The sequence below is a fragment of the Thermochaetoides thermophila genome (assembly GCF_000221225.1).
Source record: "Thermochaetoides thermophila DSM 1495 unplaced genomic scaffold scf7180000011822, whole genome shotgun sequence".
Lineage (NCBI taxonomy): Eukaryota > Fungi > Ascomycota > Sordariomycetes > Sordariales > Chaetomiaceae > Thermochaetoides > Thermochaetoides thermophila.
This window is the reverse complement of record NW_006383038.1, coordinates 426,351-443,458: the sequence shown is the minus strand read 5'-3', so window position 1 is coordinate 443,458 and position 17,108 is coordinate 426,351. Positions and strand designations below refer to the sequence as shown.

Genomic DNA, 17,108 nt, shown 5'->3' with positions numbered 1-17,108 from the left:
CTTATGATGTATCTACAAGGCTGGCGCCGGAGAGGAGGCATAAATTCCCTTGTTTGTGTCGTTTGGTACATAGTTGTTTGCTGTGCATTCCGTACAGCCTCATTGGATATATTACCCTTGACGGAATAGCCCGTGGCAAATGAGCCCGGTAGATAAGATGGAGTCAAAACAGATAGGGTGAAGATCTGATATTTTTGCAAGGTTGCAGGGAAAGTATGCAAGATGATACCAAATTGAGTAAGATAGTGGGAAATCAAAAGAGATACACTAGACTTCTTTGTAGACCATTTTCATCTTTCATGAAGTATTCAAGCGCCGACGCATCCCCTGGGGACAAGGGCGGAGCAAACAACTCGAGAGTCTTCAAAGCCGAAACTTTATGTTGAAGAGATAACGACCACCATACGGATTACATGGTCACTTTTGTTAACTTGTTCCCTAACAATTGCAGGTATAGTCACCAAGTTTTCCCTGCTATAGATACTCCAAAATTATTGTTTTGTAGTCTCCAGAGCGTCCAGCAAACTCCCCGCTTTGCGTGTGCCTTTAGAAGAGTGAAAACGTGCGGTCTAGTCGGATCTTTGTAATCGGTTGTGACATAACACCACTCATACATCCTATTCTTGCCATCTGGAGTGAAAGGACCAAGTAATTTGATCAATATCATTTCCCTTGTGATAGCTTTGTACTCCTTAACTGTACTTGCCACTGTCCGGAACATTATGTTTCGACGAAAGCGCCAAAACTGCGCCAAGCACGAATCAAGCCATAATCCATCCATGTTTGTGCGGTTTTGTGCTATCGCTAGGATTTAACTTGCTCAGTGTTCTGTTGATGACCAAGCAGATGCTGGTCATGACGATAGTAAGAAGAATCAAACTCAAGAGAGAATCGTAGTCGTTAAGTTTTTTTTTTTCTCATTTTTGAACCCTAGGCTGAGCCAACGGGCATTCGCGTTCTCTGGAATATGTGGCAGGAGCCAATCAGCACAACATGATCATCCCTAGCCAGGGCTTCTGGCTAATTCATAGTTGGTTCGGGATGTATATATTGACTGGAGACCGGTTGTATTGGGTGGTTGAGTTCGGTTGTGGCTATTTCACCTGGTGCATGATTCGAAGCAAGTCCCAGCAAGATATAGTGTGAAAGGACGCTCTTAAAGATTGCAGACCTTCTAGTCTGGTGATGCTAGAACCTCATTGTTGCTCCCATTCCCGACCTCGAACCATCGCAGCGTCTTCAGGAATCAGAAATTCGACAACACCATGGAAAAAAAAGCAGTGACGCCTGCATGCTGCCTAGTTCGTCTCTTCGAATCTTACAAGGTAGCATATGGGATAGTCTAGCGTTAGCGCATCGGCCAGACAATCGAGCAAAGACATGAGTAAATATGGAGTCACACTGAGCCAAAACACAGCGTCGCCATATGTAGAGAGTTGGTCTCCTCGTGCTTGGTACATGGAATAACCTGCCGTAGTGGCTTTTGACGTACCAAGCAAAGCTTTCGGGAGGTTAGCTTCGATTGTAAAATGGTCGGGTGATGTGCATGGTGATGATTGAGGAACGGTAAACACCTGAGACCGCGACTCACTCCGACACGAAACCAGATTGCACTTGGTAGGGATTCAACGCCACATTCTCTGTTCGCCAACCCAGACACTTCCGATTCCTTCATCCCCAACCTTCATGTTCCCACTGTCCAGCCTCCTCTTCATTAGCCTGGCCCTCTCTCTCCCTTTGCAACCAACCCATCAAGTCGGCCTTCTCCAACTCCCGCATAAAGAAGTCCTGTTCTTCCCTCAAAACCTCTTCCCTCAACCCACCGGCCAGCATGCTCTCAGGATACCTCCTCAAATTAAACCAATGGGTCAGACTCCTCAGAGCCTGCTCCAACGGCAGTGCCTCCTCAAGCTCAGTGTCCAAATCCACACCAGCAAGCCACTCATCCCTTAGCTCTGGCCTACAATGCAGATAAACAGCCGTGATCACCCTCATGTTGGACTGACGCCACTTGCGACCACAGTAGGGCACCTGGCTTTTGAACAGCTTCAGAGCATATAGCCGTAGCTCGTGCTGTGGCACCTTGAGAATCTTGCGCAGGATCTGCGAAGACTTGTACTGCACCATGAGCAGGTTTCGGTGGGCTTTGCGCTTGCATATCTTTTGCACAATGCGCAGGTGGTTGATGAGGGTATAAAGGTTGCGCCGGGAGAAGTCGGTGATTGGCTCTTTGGGCAGGGGGTGCACTGGATAGCCGAGCTCGTCGACTTCAGGGCGGCCCGGAGGGTCCGGAGAGGAGGATGTAGAGTCAAGCGCTTGGGCTGAAAGAGGGTCGCTGTCCGCGAGGGCTGAGGGGGCCAGCACGGGAGAACGACGGCGCTTGATAGGCGGAGGAATGGCCTCTCCGTCACTGTCATCCTCGAACTCTGTAGCCGTCGGGTTCGGCATGGTCGGTCGCTGGATGATAACACCAGCCCGTTGTCCGCAGAAGTAGAAGAAGCTGTGCTCCAGGCGATCGATCCTGCTCTCAACCATCTGCTGAACGTCGTGGACGGCAAAGATCTTAAGTGCCATCGGGATATAGCTACAATCCAGCAATAGTTGGGTCAAGTATTCGAATTTGAGCACGTCTATGTATCGTTAGTATCAAGCCATCGTGGACCAGGAGCTTGTTGACTTACGAGAAAGCTTGAACCACTTTAGAAGCAAAATGAGAATGCCAGTAGCTGCCTTGCATGCAATCTCCTTATTCCGGAGCTCCTCGATTTCGGCATCGGTGGGCGACGTTGGCTCGCCCCTAGCAGTACTACCTATCCCGTACAAGCCTTTTTGGGCTGGGCCTTGAGGCCTCTGGCCAGCGATTCCCTGGTCCTGCTGCGCTTGGGGAGCGCCATTGGCCATTGTCATGACCTGCTTAAGGAGAACAATGACCAGAGACTGGAGATGTGGCAACGCTTCTTTCTGCAAAAAACGAATCAGTACGATCTCTTTAACCACAATGGAAACGTCACTCACATAGAATGCCTCAACGGCATCGAGTCTCCTCTTCGTTTCTTCGTCCACAGGTCGCGGCCCGTAATCAACCTCTGGAACAGCAGACTTCTTCTGTTGGTCATTGGTCAAGGGGAGTCCGAGCTCCTCTCGATCCTCTAACGTCAAAGAGGATAGGTCGAGCTCATCTATAATGTCCGCATCAGGACCCTCCCAGCCGCGCTCATGTTTGAGAAACTCTTCACGCTCAGCCCACAACTGCCTCGTCGCACGGGTCATGCGCACGCGCTTGTGGAACAGTTCACCAGCTTCAAGTATGGAAGCAGGAACATCGCTACCCTCCCACTTCCGGCCAACCAATTGGTCCTGCAGCGCAGCAGCACCTTTGCCGCCAGTGTTGGTACTTGTTTCATCCAGCGGAGGGTACATAAATGGGAAGTTTTGGTTTGTCTGGTAACTCTGCTTCTTGCCGCCCTTACCCACGCCGGGACTGGGAGGGGGCGAAGGAGCAGGCGTGGCGATGTGAACAGGTTGATGAAGGATAGAAGAACCCGCAGGGCCGGGTGGGGGTTGGATAATCCCATTGGAGCCGTCGTTTTTAATTGGATGGTTAGGAAGACGTGGGAGTATAGATGTCTGATCGGCTTCAAGGGGGAGAAACGGTTGAGGTGGAACATAAGCAGGGTATTTTGAAGTGATCTCCTGCCGAAAGACGTGGTAGTCCAGCGGGGAGGCAGTAATGACCTCTTTTTCGCTGTTCACTTCCATCTCGCAGGTAGCCTTCTTGGTCTCGGCTATCTCATGAATGCCACCGAAGACCAGCAGAATAGACTTCCAGAAGAGAAGGAATACTTGGGGGTGAGGAAGAGCGCCTGTGTCGTCCCATCGCAACTGGACGGTTGCGCGGAACATGTAATTAACAAGACTGGGCTCCAGTGCAACTAATTCATGTCAGCTAGTCATCGTCAAGTTATGTAGAGTCTTGACTTACGAAGCTTGTCCCTGACAAAGGCCATCTCCAGGGGGCTATCGAGAGCCTCGGAAATGAGCACGTACATGATAGTCATCAAGTTCAGCAACTCTTCGACATGTAGCTGAATATTAGACGGCGTATCGGGACCCCAGAGGATATTAAATGCGTCCTTCAAGGCATCCCAAACAGCCTCGATACCACCACACTCGGTCAACAGCCTGACGCCCTCCCGCATCGCGCTGAGTTGTTCCCAGGTAGCCGCAGAACGGGCCTTTCCATCCGCAAGATTGGGACTTGCAGCTCCCTTAACGCTTTCCATCCACCTACCCAAGACCAGATACATCAACGCGCCCACAGCTTCGCTCTTTAGAGCTTTATCTCCACCCCGAACCCCGTTTACCAACTCTTTCACAAACTCCATCTTCCTCTTTTCAACCTCTTCGCCTTCCCCATCCCATCGTACAGTCCCAGAACGCTCGGCAGTAGGCGGGTACGTCCGATTCCATGCCGCATCAAATGCTTGGTTCGCTGTCGTCAACCGCATCAACTGACGGAAGGTGTACACAAACCACTCGTCAATCTCCTCTTCCAGTGGGGCGATATCCTCATACACATAGTCGTAGGCAATCGGTTCAGCGGGGGGCATAGGGGCTCCTTGGGCATTGCGGGGCACCTCGGCGACCAGGCGACGGAGCTGAGCCAAAGAGAGGGAGTCCTGGCCCTGAGGCGAGGAGCCATCTTGTTGCTGCGACGGTTGGGGCCTTTGGTACTGGGACGCCTGCTGATCCGGGGGCTGTGACTGCTGTTGGAGCTTGATCGCATTGTTAATGTTATTTTTGATCTCGACCGAGGAGCGAAAGGGGGGCAGAGGAGGGATGCGGGCGGGCGGGATCAGAGGCGACGGAGCCGGAGGTTGCTGGTTTCGGTGTAGCGATGGACGACGCTGTTGGGGCTGGCGTAGCTGTTGCGGAGAGGACTGGCCTGGGATCGGCACTGCCTCAGGGCCCGGACTTGGGGTTGCTGCTGTTGCTGCTGTAGTTTTTGTTGTTGTTGTCGTCGTCGTCGTCGTCGTCGTCGTCGTCGTCGTTGTTATCTGATCGCTGGATTCGGCATCCCCTCGAGGAGCATCGGCAGCCGCGGCACCATCGGGCGCGGGTCGTAACGGGAGGACCGTATTCATCGTTATGGCTTCATTGTTTGTTGTTCGTCGATCCGAGATGTGGTCTCCTTGGCGAAACCCAAGTTCCAAACTGATGGATCGCTACGACTGCGGCTCCCGCTGTCGTTGTCCCACCCCCACCTCCTAGTTGCGATCGGCGATCGGGAGGAGATAACCCGCGCCATGGCCCGTGCGTCAGGCGTGGATGCGCTGATCCTATTTCGGAAGCATCAAAACGTGAGATGGCGAGAAATCGGGAACTCAGATCGGAGACCGAAATGGAGGGTCACAGTTTCAGGTTTACAATTGACTCATAAATATCACTTATAATTTGGTAGAAAGATAATTTCCTGAGCGAGATACTCAGAAGACTGTCGCACGGAAGAGCAAAGAGTGCCTCTTCAATGTTTAACGATTCAAACTGAATAATTTTGACCCAAGTTCTAGGCCTCCCTGTTTGTAGGAGGGTCACCTAGACTACGTTAATGTCTCCGAAATAAGTTGTTTGAGTAGAAATATATCGGTATTATGTATAGCTCTAAAAGTTTGTCTTCGTCTTCAACAAGGTTCCCTGTCGAATCTCGAGATCCAGATAGTTTCCGGCTTCTGCCAAGACCGATGATGTCATAGGAGCCTACCTTATCGGTTGTTATCGTTTGTCCAAGGAACTCATTTCAAGTTTCACGAGCAACCATTTAGGAGCTCCCTCTCATGCTCAGTGTCCCGTTTTCTTCAGCAAAGAATGGTTATGGAGGCAAAAAACCAGGGGATGAATGAAGTCACGCCCACACACTTATGGCATATCGGCTGACCTCACGGTCACTTGCTGTGAGTCTTCGACATAGTTCTTTGAAGATCGCATACCTTTCGTTGAGTTGTTTGCAGGGTGTTCGATCAGCCGACTCAATCTCGCAACAAGGCATGGCCCTCAAGACAGGGATCAGCTGATGGGCAATTACATGTTCAACACCTACTTGGGACTCGGGGACTCCGGTGAACAGGGTGAGCTTGTCATGGGTACTTCGTCCTTTCAGATACCTTCAGCAGGACATTTGTACCGATACCTCCATCGTTTTCATCATGTTCAGCGTTTTGACGTCATGAAGAGGCGCTTTTCATCAGTGTAAGGAACGTACAATCACATCAAATCAGACGATCCACCTTTTCCGAAGCCTCGCGAGTAGTTGCTCATGTCATGGACCAGGCGCTGAACCCTATCAAACTTCTTCCATGAATGCGTTCATTTCGGCTTCCAGTTTCTGTCTTACTATCAAGATTTGGTCAAGTGGCATATTCTGTCAATCGTATCGTAGATCTCATGGCAGGTTACCTGCATCATGCCATGAAACATTGTTTCCGTGTAGTGAATAACACTGCTGACGCGAGATCCCGCGTTGATCTCCCGCATGTCCAAAGGCCAGATCCTCATCCCATCCGCGACGTGTTCGCCGGTAATTGCGATGGCTCTCGAAAACGCCTCCAAGTGGAGTGATGAGCCAACTGACGTTACCATACATTACAGATAGACCTATGGTTATGGGAGATGCTGTTTATGCCTGCCAGTCCCGATCCGTTCATTCCGGGTGTCATAATGCAGATATTACCTCGCTTCCTTCTTTCCTCGATTCCAAAAGCATTCGATCCCCCTAAATAGGCATTCAACTAGTATCACTTTCAATCCAGAATCACGTCGTTAACATCATCTCCTCTACAACCCTATTGGAGGACCAATGGCGGGCACAAATACCGACCCAAGATATTTCCCTCCTCCCCCCCCACCCGATCTTGAGACGTATTCCCGCTCAATGCAGGAACACACTCGTCGGCAGCTAGAGGCCATCTTACCCCTGCCATCACCATCACCTCCCCCATCCCAACAGCGACAAAACACAACGGGCCGCGATAGCAGCAACAGCAGCCAGGGCAGTTGGAATAGCGCAAGCACCGGCACCAGCAGCACAAGCCGAACCTGTGGTGATATCCACGAGCGGGGTAGGAACATTAATCGACGGCTCATTCGTTGCGCGCGGGCTCAAGCTGCCGCTGCGGGGCTGCCTCATCCATCAAGAATTGTAAGGGAGTTGTCGGATGGCGTAGAGGGCATCAGCCTGGGTGATGGGGATTGATTGGAGGATTGCCAGCGTAGCAAGACGACTGTTTACTTGAGAGAGATACGAAACAATGGTTCAGTTCCGGGTTGTCGGGCGCAAGGTACGAAGCACGGCCGTGAGGACGTTGGTGACAGCTGTCGGCAACGTTGGCGGTACGGAGAACGGGAGTAGGCAGGGACACAATCTGACCCATAAAGGGATGTGGTAAATGCATAGTTTGTGGAGGATAAGCGGTCTTTTGTTGGGTGAGGAGGGGGGGGGGGCAAAAGTGGTACATAAAATAGTAGTTCTCAACCGAGAACAGTATACTACAGGCTGATGATGAGCCGCTGCCTGGTCTCGTCAGTTTAACCCAGGAAGGACTCACCTTATGGTGCTAGAAGACCTCAACATAGTTATGGCAATGTCTTTTCCTCTCTCCAACGTGCTGTGCATCCAAGGCCTTCGCTCAATTTCTCGCCCTTCAATCATCATCTTCGTCTGAGCCGTACGCCACAAGAGGCTTCTTCTTGATCCCCAAGAGTGCTGAATGGTCCTTCTTTTTCTTCACTTGCCGCTTAAAGCTCGGTGCTGGCATCGTATCGGCAACCGTCGCGGACGGAGTCAGAGTCCCGCCCACAGCAGGAGAAGCAACTGTCTCCGAGCTTGTCCCCGACCCTTCACCATTCTCCCCAGTAGCCTCTTCTCCGTCTTCCACAATCACCTCTTCCAACGCTTCATGCCTTCTGGCCCAAGCAAAAGCCCTCCTTGCAGCTTCAGCATCCTCCTCTTCTTCCTTTCTTCTCCTCTCCTCCTCGTCCCTACCGCCAGGTACCAAAAACGCACTCCCATCTTCCCCATCAAACACGCCTTCTCTCTCTCTCCTTGCCCGATCCAGCCTTTCATTACGCTGTCGAATCTCATCCAACATATCCGCAACCTCCATCTCCCTCTTTGCCTCAGCCGTCTTGGCTTCGAGCTCCTCCATTGCATTTTTCTCCTCCGCGGCCCGACCTTCCCTCTCAGCCAGCTCTCTTTCAAGTCGATCCAGCCTCTGCTCGTCTGTCTCCTCCTCCCCGTTCTCCCCCAACCCGCGCTTCCACGGCTCCGTATTCCTCTTCGCTCCCCGCTCAACCATGTAATCCTGATTCTTGGGGTCCGTGCGGAAGACGATCTCGGCCGAGCAGCGCGTGCACCGAATGTAGAAGCGGTAGATCTGGATGCCGAGGTACTTTTCCCCTGGCGGTGTTTCTTTGCGCGCGTTGAACTTGCGCCCGCGGTACATGTACTCGCCGCATTTGATGCAGCGCAGGGAGAAGGGGGCCATCAAACGGACGGTTTGTACTTTTGGGCCGGTGGACTTTGGCTTGCGCGACCGCCCGACAAGAGACGGGTCGAAATCTGGGGGGTAGTACTTCCTGGATGGAGGGTTAGTAGGTGATTGCGCAGGGTGATGATGAGGTGCGAACGTACGTGAGAACCTTGCGTTCTGACATTGCGACTGTCTAACGTGAAGCTTATGAATAAAATCTGAGAAGACCTTGTTGTGAGACCCTGTGAAGCACAACGGATGATGTACTGAGTTAATGTTAGAGTGGTGGGTTGATTGGAAGTTGGCGATAAGATGGGCGATAACCAAACGCGCCAAGCCTCGCCACGTTCGTTCGAAACTGGAAGTAGAAGGGTTAGGGTTAGATACTTGTTGATTACGTCATCAAGCAACCTCTCAGTTCAGGGCTCAGCGCCAGCAGCCCGGACTGTACCATAACTACTGCAGAGGGTGATGAATTTGACACAGTTAACCGTGCATGCTTTCCTTAATGCCTGCTTCCAGCATCTCAGCCAGCATATCCCACTTAGAAGCCGCTTCATCCTTGCTAGCCCTGGCTGTTCCCCTCAGTGCAGCCGCTACAAACCTCAATAACCTCTCGAACTCTTTCTGAGAATCCCTCAACATCGCCCCATACGACTTCCCCTCCTCCGCTCTCCCCACCTCATCGGTCTGGTCATCCCAGTCCTCCTCACTAACTGAAATGCCTCTACTTCTCCGGGCCCTTCTCGGCGGCAAAGCAAGCAATCTCCTCTTCTTCTCAGGCGACGTATAAGGCGAAGCCATAACCTCTAAACGCTCCCTTTCACTCTTCTCTCTTTCCCATCTCTCTGCCTCCTTATGGTGGACCCCCTCCACACGGATTGCCAGATCCAACACGTCTAGGATCGCCTCGCGGATGGGCGCCATCGCCGGCGTGAGACCCGACTCTGCCAAAATACGCGATACAAACGCCCCGTGCGCGGCCACCATCTCGTCGATATCTTCTGCAGCATCAAGGGCGGTGGTGAGCTGCGCCGTGTTGGGGGCTAGAACAAATGTCGTTAGGTAGGTCAAGAGCGTATTGGTGAACCAGAGGAGATGAGTGTGTAGGCGATAGTACAGACGCTGTTCCTTGGCAGGACTGGGCTTACGGAATGTAAAGATAGGTTGATGAAGAGCAGACAAGGCACGGTGAAGTTGGAGTTGGTAAGTGAAAACCGTTTGGTAAGCACGGATGCTGTCTTCAGGGACGACGATCTGCACGGGCCAAGGCAGGCGATAGCGAAGACGGATCGCAGGCAAGAAAAAGCGGACTGAGTTGCGTGGAGCAGAGACATGGTCGGCCAGGATTCGTAGGTCTATTTCTGCGGATAGCCGTTCGCGGATAATGCATGAAGATAGAGCATCCTGCGCGAGCTCTGTGAGAGCGAAGCGGTCCTGCCAGCTGTCGTTAACGGTATCGATATGTCGGAAAATAGATGAAGTAAAGTCGTTAACAACAGAGTAGTTCGACATGAAATAGACATGTTGAAGGGCCCTGAGCTCTTCGGAGAGACCATAAGAGGTAAAAAGCAGCTCGCGAAGCGTAACGGCTGCTGTGTGGTGCTTGCTCTCAATCCAATTTTGAAAAGCTGTGTTAAACAGTTCACTAAATGGCGCAAACTCGAGCTCGGGCGGACAAACAGTCTCGAAATCCATCTTCGGCTCGGCCGCGCTCACGCCATATTTCGTAACTGGTTCATGCCGCTTCATATGCTTCAACACGACAATGCTCTTACCAGCCGTGAAGATGCGATGAAGAGCGAATTTCAAGAAACGGGGTGCGTGCAAGGCACCGTCGGGTGTCTGGCGCAGGTTAAATTGACCCTTCCAGACCTGCGACAGAGGCAACTTTGTGGGCGACTCTGAGACGAAGAATGTCCGATCACCCGGCAAGACCCTCCCCTCCTCCATCCAGAGTCGGATCGGCCGAAGATAGACCTGAAAGCAGTCAAAAAAAGCGCGCCCAAGAAGCTTATATGTGTCCATCTGACCTTGCAGTTGGGCAAGCTCCACGGAATCGTAGAGTAGCTCGAGATAGCGGAAGGCGTGTGGGTTCCGTTCCTCACCCAACTGGCGCACAATGCCAGAGAGGGCATGGAGTGGAACCACTGCTTTTGACACTTCCTCCAAAACGCTCATGGCACTGACAATCGTGTCAGCTTGAATGGAAACGAAACGCTCCTGAATCGAGGACAGCGTTCTGTCAAAGGAAGCCAGAGCCTTTTGTGCGGAGTCCTGGAATACCTGCAGGAGGGGAGACTGTTCTTTTGTTTTAATAAAAGAGCGTAGGGGGATAAGCTTCCGGCCACACTCCGAGAAGGAGGTGGCAAGCGCTTTGTAGGTGGTCCACGCGACCCCATGCAACTGATAGTCGAGTGCTGGAGCGCAATCCTGATCAAAGAGGGTTGTTTCAAGCCCGGACAGCATGAAGAGAGCTTCTCGAAGCAGATGAATCGTGGAGATCGGCGTCTTCTTCGGTGGTCCTTCTGCGTCAAGCGCAGGCATGTTTCTCCATGACTGGGCCTTTTGAATCTGTCGTAGAAGGTCGGCACCATCTGGTTCAACGACCAGGTCCTCCGGGGTCAGGCGACAACTTTCGTCTTCAGTAGTCGCAGTGGTCAGGGACTCGAGTGATATTACCGACTGGCTATCAGCCGGCTGGTCAGCGCGCGACCGGTCGTCATCGCTCGAGTCTTCGCGGTAGCTGATGAAACGCCAGATTTCCGGATCGTCCTTCCAGTTATCTTCCTTAGCGATCTGGCGCCAGGTTAGTGGAGGCGCCTCCTCCTTCTTTGGTTTATCAAGACCACCAAGATCACTGAGACGCGCTTTCTGAGCGGGCTGGTCGGCAAGCTCGAGAAGGAGATGGAGGAGCTCAGGGGTGAACTGGTTTTGATGCGGCTCGAGGGCATCTAACCGGGTGCGCAGGGCATCGGCTAGAGCATCGCGGCCAACTATGGAGAAGCGTTCCTCTAGGCCGTTCAAACGGTCTTGGACCTCAAACTGGTTCGTGCGACCAAAGTTGTGGTGGCGCAGAGAGCGCAGCACAAAATCGCGACAAGCATCGCGTTGGGTGGTCTGGTCCTCTGGGATGCCGACGATGGCGCTCACGAGGTCGTCAGCCAACGCTCCCAGCTGCGCGAGAAAAGCCATGCCGTACTGGGCATTGCGGGCTGGGGAGAAAGGTGTGGGCGAGTTTCGATCTGTTTGCGTCTCAGTAAATCGGGCAATACGTAATTAGAACGCGGTTACGCGACGTCTTAAGGCATAGCGCGTAGCCCGTGATCTGTCCACGGGACTGATGAGTGAAATAGGCTGAGCGAGATACAGAAGTTTTCAGAAGGAGTCGTGAAGGAAAAGTGGTAGGAAGCTGAATTATCTTCCGTCGAGAAGGAAGGCCTCATCTTATAAAGTACAATAAACTTTCAGCGCCGAGAGAGATTGCTTGACGTGCGTTGTTGCAGCTCTCAGCGGGTCTTGGCTTGGCACGGCAAACGGCCGGGGACCCCTGCATCAATGCCAAGACAGAAAAGAAGAGCCCCAAGGGGCTTGGCGAAGTGGGGACAGTCGCGTCAAATGACATCAAGCACCGCGCGCCCCTTTTCGAGACGGAAGGTTTGGACTTCAACAATTTTGGGAGGCAACAGCAAAGCAAAGGCCCGCGTCCACCGCCCAAGAGTACACAACATTTTCCCAAAGATTCCGAGTGGACTGTTGCTCCTCAGCACAGCACACCTGAAACCTCGACTCCCGAGCGGCGAACGCGAACAGTGAGACAGTGACACGAAGACAATTCGAGTCTTCAAAGGGTGGAAGCCCGACATCTCGATATCTCGATGCTACTGCCTGTAACGTCCAGATAATCATCGCCATCGCCATCGTCATCAGCATCGACCCAACATAGGGATTTTCCCAGGTTGATCTTTGAATGCCGCAACATTAAAAGATCATTCGAGTGTCTCGCATAGCGATAGCGATTATCCACTGCCATGGCCATCGCTCGCCCCGCCAGGGCCCTGAGCCTGGCTGCCATCGTGCTATGGTTCTTCTTCCTTTGGCAGATCTTCCACCCGCCGCGGCCAACAGATCAATGGGCCAAATGGCGCATGGAGCACGACCCCAACCTGGACCGTACGCTTCTCGGCTTTCTGGATATTGTGCTGAAAGCATCTAGAACTCCGCTAACTTATGACGACAGCTACCGGCGAGCCCGAGGGCATTCTTACACGTGCCGGTCCAGGCTACGAACCCGGCCCCAAGGGCACCGCCCGCATCAACGCTACCCTGCTTGCTCTCGTGCGTAACGAGGAGCTTGAGGGTATGCTTCAGGCGATGCGCGATCTTGAACGTACCTGGAACCGAAAGTTCAACTACCCGTGGACCTTCTTCAATGACGTGCCGTTCACCGAAGAGTTCATGCGCAAGACTCAAGCCGAAACCAACGCCGAGTGTCGCTACGAAGTTATCCCGAAGGAGCATTGGGAAATGCCGAGCTGGATTAACAGAGAGCTGTTTAAGGAATCCACAAAGCTTTTGAAGGAACAGGGCGTGCAGTATGCCGACATGGTGTCATATCATCAGATGTGCCGCTGGAACTCGGGCATGTTCTACAAGCACCCCGCCCTGGAACACGTTCAGTACTACTGGCGCGTTGAGCCTAAGGTGCACTTCTTTTGCGACATCGACTACGACGTGTTCCGCTACATGCGCGATAACAACAAAACCTACGGCTTCACTATCAATCTCTATGACTCTCCTGAGTCTATTCCAACTCTGTGGCCCGAGACCCTCAAGTTTCTGGCTGATCATCCCGATTATATCCATCCCAACAATGCTATGGATTGGTTGACCGACAAGGTCCGCCGTCCCGACCACAACGAGAAGGCCAACGGCTATTCTACGTGTCATTTCTGGAGCAACTTTGAGATCGCCGATATGAATTTCTGGCGCAGCAAGGCCTATGAAGACTATTTTAATCATCTGGACCGGGCTGGTGGCTTCTTTTACGAACGCTGGGGCGATGCTCCTGTCCACAGCATTGCTCTTGGTCTGTTTGAGGACAAGAACAAGATTCACTGGTGGGTACTCCTCCTTTCAGTTTCTCCTCCTAAGCGCTGCTAACTATCATTAGGTTCCGCGATATCGGCTATCAGCACATCCCCTTCTTCAACTGCCCCAATTCGCCCAAGTGTAAGGGCTGCAAGACCGGCCTGCTCACCGACGGCGAACCCTTCCTCTACATGGAGGACTGCCGGCCGAACTGGTTCAAGTATGTTGGCATGGGCTGAAAGTTTCCTTGCCTCGATTCCTTTTTTATCATAGATAGTCCACTTCTCCACTTTTGGAGTATACACGCAACACACATTGTATACGGGAAGGCAGACGGTAAGCAGAGGGTGTCCGGCGCAGGCGGTCTGTTTCAGGGTCTAGATCATATCTACGCATAATCATGATTCTCCGGTAAAATGTGACGAAGAGAGGGGGGCCATTGTTTGGGTAGCTGCTCATGATGATGGCCAAATGGCTGCACAGGGGTAGATGATGAACAAACGACCTATGCTTAACTGTCCATCTATCTATTAGGTCTCATGGTCGCTAATTTAATTACGATGCTCAGGCTTGCCAGGGATTCATCTTTTATCTTTCACCAAATACCGTAACCACACTTGACGTCCCCCCTACACAAAACTGGTCCCCAAAACCGCTCTCCTTCCACGCAATACAGCTCACGACGTTCTTCCGTTCCTTCTCCCTCCCATCTCTGCCAATTGCTTTCTTCCCCGTCTCCCCAGCCCCCCACGGCACGTTCACCTTGGCGACCAATTTCCCCGTGAGCAAATCCCATGCCCAAACTCTCCCTTCTCCGTTCGAAAAGTTAACCTCTCCTGCACCAGTCATCTCATCACCAACAACCACCCATCGCTCCCCACCACCAAACACACTCTGCACCCTCAACTCCTCATTCCTCCATGCCCCATCTTCGCCCCCATTTTGGCCGGGAAACGTCCTCAAACATGTCCCCTCCCCTCGATCCAACACCCGCATCTTACTATCCAACGTCCCAACTAACACCGTCCTCCCATCCCTCGACACACAGACACTAGTCACCGCCGCAGGCATAGTATCCGCAATACACTTCCCCATCCTCACATCATACGTCCTCAGCCGCCCATCCACACTCCCCGCCAGGATAGCGGGACCATGCACTGCAAGACAAGTTACCGCATCCCGGGCCTCAGTAAGAATCTGAATCGGCTTGGGGTTCGACGAGCGCACGTCCCACAGGCGGACGGTGGCGTCCACGCCGGCGGAGACGACCATGTTCTCGGCGACGGCGTCGTTCTGGTTCTCAACGGTGTCGCCCGCAAAGAGAACGGCGTTGACACGGCCCGTGTGGGAGTGTGCTATGGAGGAGGCGCCGAAGCGTCGGATGGTCTGAGCAGTAGATACGTCCCAGAGGAGAACAGCGCGGTCGCCGCCGGAGGAGACGAAGTGAGCGTTGGAGCGGGAGACGGCAATGGAAAGGACAGCGTAGGCGTGGGAGGTGTATGTTTGGATCGGGGTTGAGATGGGGATTGAAGGGGTACTGCTTGTTGATTTGGTGACGTATGAGGAGGAGGATAAAGGGGGGAGGGTCGCGTTAGTTGGGTTGTACAGCCGTATGGAGCGGTCGGATGAGCCACTCAGGATGTAGGTTGAGGGGGAAGCCGAATAGGTAAGGGCATGGACCGGGCCTGGAGGTGTTAGCAAATTGTTTGTTAGAATGAATATAAGGATAAGGGAAGAGGTAGGTTTGGACAAGCCCCATCGTTTGCGTTGGGAAAACGGGCAGGGTGTCCTGAGCATGTCACTCCCTCGGTCACTGAAGTGGCATCGTTTCTTGGAGTCTTTCTTCCGGGCCGGTGCTCGCAACCACCTACAGTTCTGCTAAGAGCTGGTGGAACAAATGTACCAAGATTACTCCCAACAGCACTCTCTCATCACCCTTATGAGAAGTCAAAAGACCACAGACAGCTCGATACTCATAACACCGTAGTGACAAAAAATACGGCAAAGGGAGCAGAAAACCTACCATTTGACCCGACCAGCTGGGCTACCGGCCTGGAGGGAAACTTTGGCGCCCGTTGTGCCATGGGTTGCTGTGGTATCCTGCGAGATTAATGCTAAGCCTATACCGCCGGCCGGCTATCTGCGTGGGACTTGTGGTAGGGGCGTTGGTTCTTGTTCGTGCTGGCCACTCCTTCGATCTCTGCCGAGTGAGCTGCTGCCAGCAAACTCATTTGTTGTTTAAAATTGCCGCTCAACTCTCATAAACTGTCACACTAGAGCAGGCTACGAGCCACAAGTGAGTGACTTGACGCTGGCGCTTCTCTTTTTTATGCCCCCAACGACAAACTGCCCATAGAACTGGCCGATACTACCTGTCAACGCCAATACACTCCAGCCCGGTTGGCCGAGGAGGAAGCTAGGGCGGAGGAATGCTTCCCAGCGTAAAAGTAAACGATGTGATGGTGGCCGGCGGTGAGGCTTTGCTTTTTCACCGTTCCTTAGCGGGCGCTAAACGCGTGCATACCACGATGCGGCCGATCCTGACTGCCCTTTGGCGTCTTCCTTTCCCGCCAGTAATCGAAGCAAGTAAGATGAATGATAGTAGGAACGTATGCAGAGTGTTTTGCTAGCCGGCTGGAGGAATCAGGCACAAAGGCGCTGCCGCAGCACTTCGAGAGCTAACAGGATGCCGAGACGCACCCCGCCCGCCCCCGTTGTGGGTACTGTTCAATAGAAGAGCCGGCACCTGAGGCCAAACTGATGCCTGGGCGAGATTTGGTTGGTGATGTTCAGCCTGATGGATGAATTCGCTGCTAAGCGTATATTTGTTGTAATGCTACCCACCGTATTGAATCACCGCGCGGCTTGTACATAGAGTGTGGCGCTTAATAGGATGAGGGGAACAAGCGAAGTCTCTTGCAAGAGTCGAATCGAACCATGACAAAAACCACAACTCCAGCCCCGTGGCGCGCCAGAAACCTTCTAGGTCACCGATAACGCAACCTTTCAGTAATCTCCGATCCCGCGGCCGCAGCACCCAGTTCCACGTACTTGGGGTGGCAGGCGTCAAATGGTGCGTTGTCGTGGTTGTTGTTCTTGGATGGCGAAGCTCTCGTCGACCAACAATGCAAACTGTCAAATGTTGATTTGACAGCCCGGCGCCAACTGCCAAGTCCCCCCCTTTGCCGCGCTTAAATCGACGATCCATGGAGGCACGCCCACTCTCCCACCCCTCAGCCTTGCACCCCAGTCCAGTTCAGGCAACCTTCCAGAAGGCCGACCGAAGCTGTGGGGGGGCCTGGAGGGGTTGTTGTGCGCAACGCACGGGCCCAATCAAAGCCATCTTCGGCAGCCAGCAAAGGCAACTCGAGAGGAGTTGTTGGTGTATCTTGCATCTGCAAGGTCGCAAAACGCTTGCCCCTCGGGCGGGGTGTCCGGGATGAGAAAAAGAGGGAACTTCTTGAGAACCAAACAGATGACCCGTGCAGATGC

General features: G+C 52.9%; 5 protein-coding genes across 5 annotated transcripts; 1 reads left to right on the top strand and 4 right to left on the bottom strand.

Moving 5' to 3' along the window:
- Positions 1-1,671: 1,671 nt before the first annotated feature.
- CTHT_0065650 (uncharacterized protein) lies at positions 1,672-5,144 on the bottom strand (the record flags this gene model as incomplete). Its single annotated transcript, XM_006696801.1, has 4 exons — positions 1,672-2,630; positions 2,682-2,961; positions 3,016-3,932; positions 3,983-5,144. The coding sequence occupies 4 exons, from the start codon at positions 5,142-5,144 to the stop codon at positions 1,672-1,674; spliced, it is 3,318 nt and encodes a 1,105-aa protein (XP_006696864.1).
- Positions 5,145-7,697: 2,553 nt separating this feature from the next.
- On the bottom strand, positions 7,698-8,709 carry CTHT_0065640 (putative nuclear protein; the record flags this gene model as incomplete). Its single annotated transcript, XM_006696800.1, has 2 exons — positions 7,698-8,631; positions 8,687-8,709. The coding sequence occupies 2 exons, from the start codon at positions 8,707-8,709 to the stop codon at positions 7,698-7,700; spliced, it is 957 nt and encodes a 318-aa protein (XP_006696863.1).
- A 302-nt stretch (positions 8,710-9,011) lies between these two features.
- On the bottom strand, positions 9,012-11,720 carry CTHT_0065630 (uncharacterized protein; the record flags this gene model as incomplete). Its single annotated transcript, XM_006696799.1, has 1 exon — positions 9,012-11,720. One exon carries the CDS (start codon positions 11,718-11,720, stop codon positions 9,012-9,014), a length of 2,709 nt encoding a protein of 902 aa, XP_006696862.1.
- Positions 11,721-12,556: 836 nt separating this feature from the next.
- Positions 12,557-13,855, top strand: CTHT_0065620 (uncharacterized protein; the record flags this gene model as incomplete). The annotated part of the gene is made up of 3 exons (XM_006696798.1): positions 12,557-12,698; positions 12,766-13,645; positions 13,699-13,855. 3 exons carry the CDS (start codon positions 12,557-12,559, stop codon positions 13,853-13,855), a joined length of 1,179 nt encoding a protein of 392 aa, XP_006696861.1.
- Positions 13,856-14,204: 349 nt separating this feature from the next.
- On the bottom strand, positions 14,205-15,700 carry CTHT_0065610 (uncharacterized protein; the record flags this gene model as incomplete). Its single annotated transcript, XM_006696797.1, has 2 exons — positions 14,205-15,301; positions 15,640-15,700. The coding sequence occupies 2 exons, from the start codon at positions 15,698-15,700 to the stop codon at positions 14,205-14,207; spliced, it is 1,158 nt and encodes a 385-aa protein (XP_006696860.1).
- Positions 15,701-17,108: the final 1,408 nt, after the last annotated feature.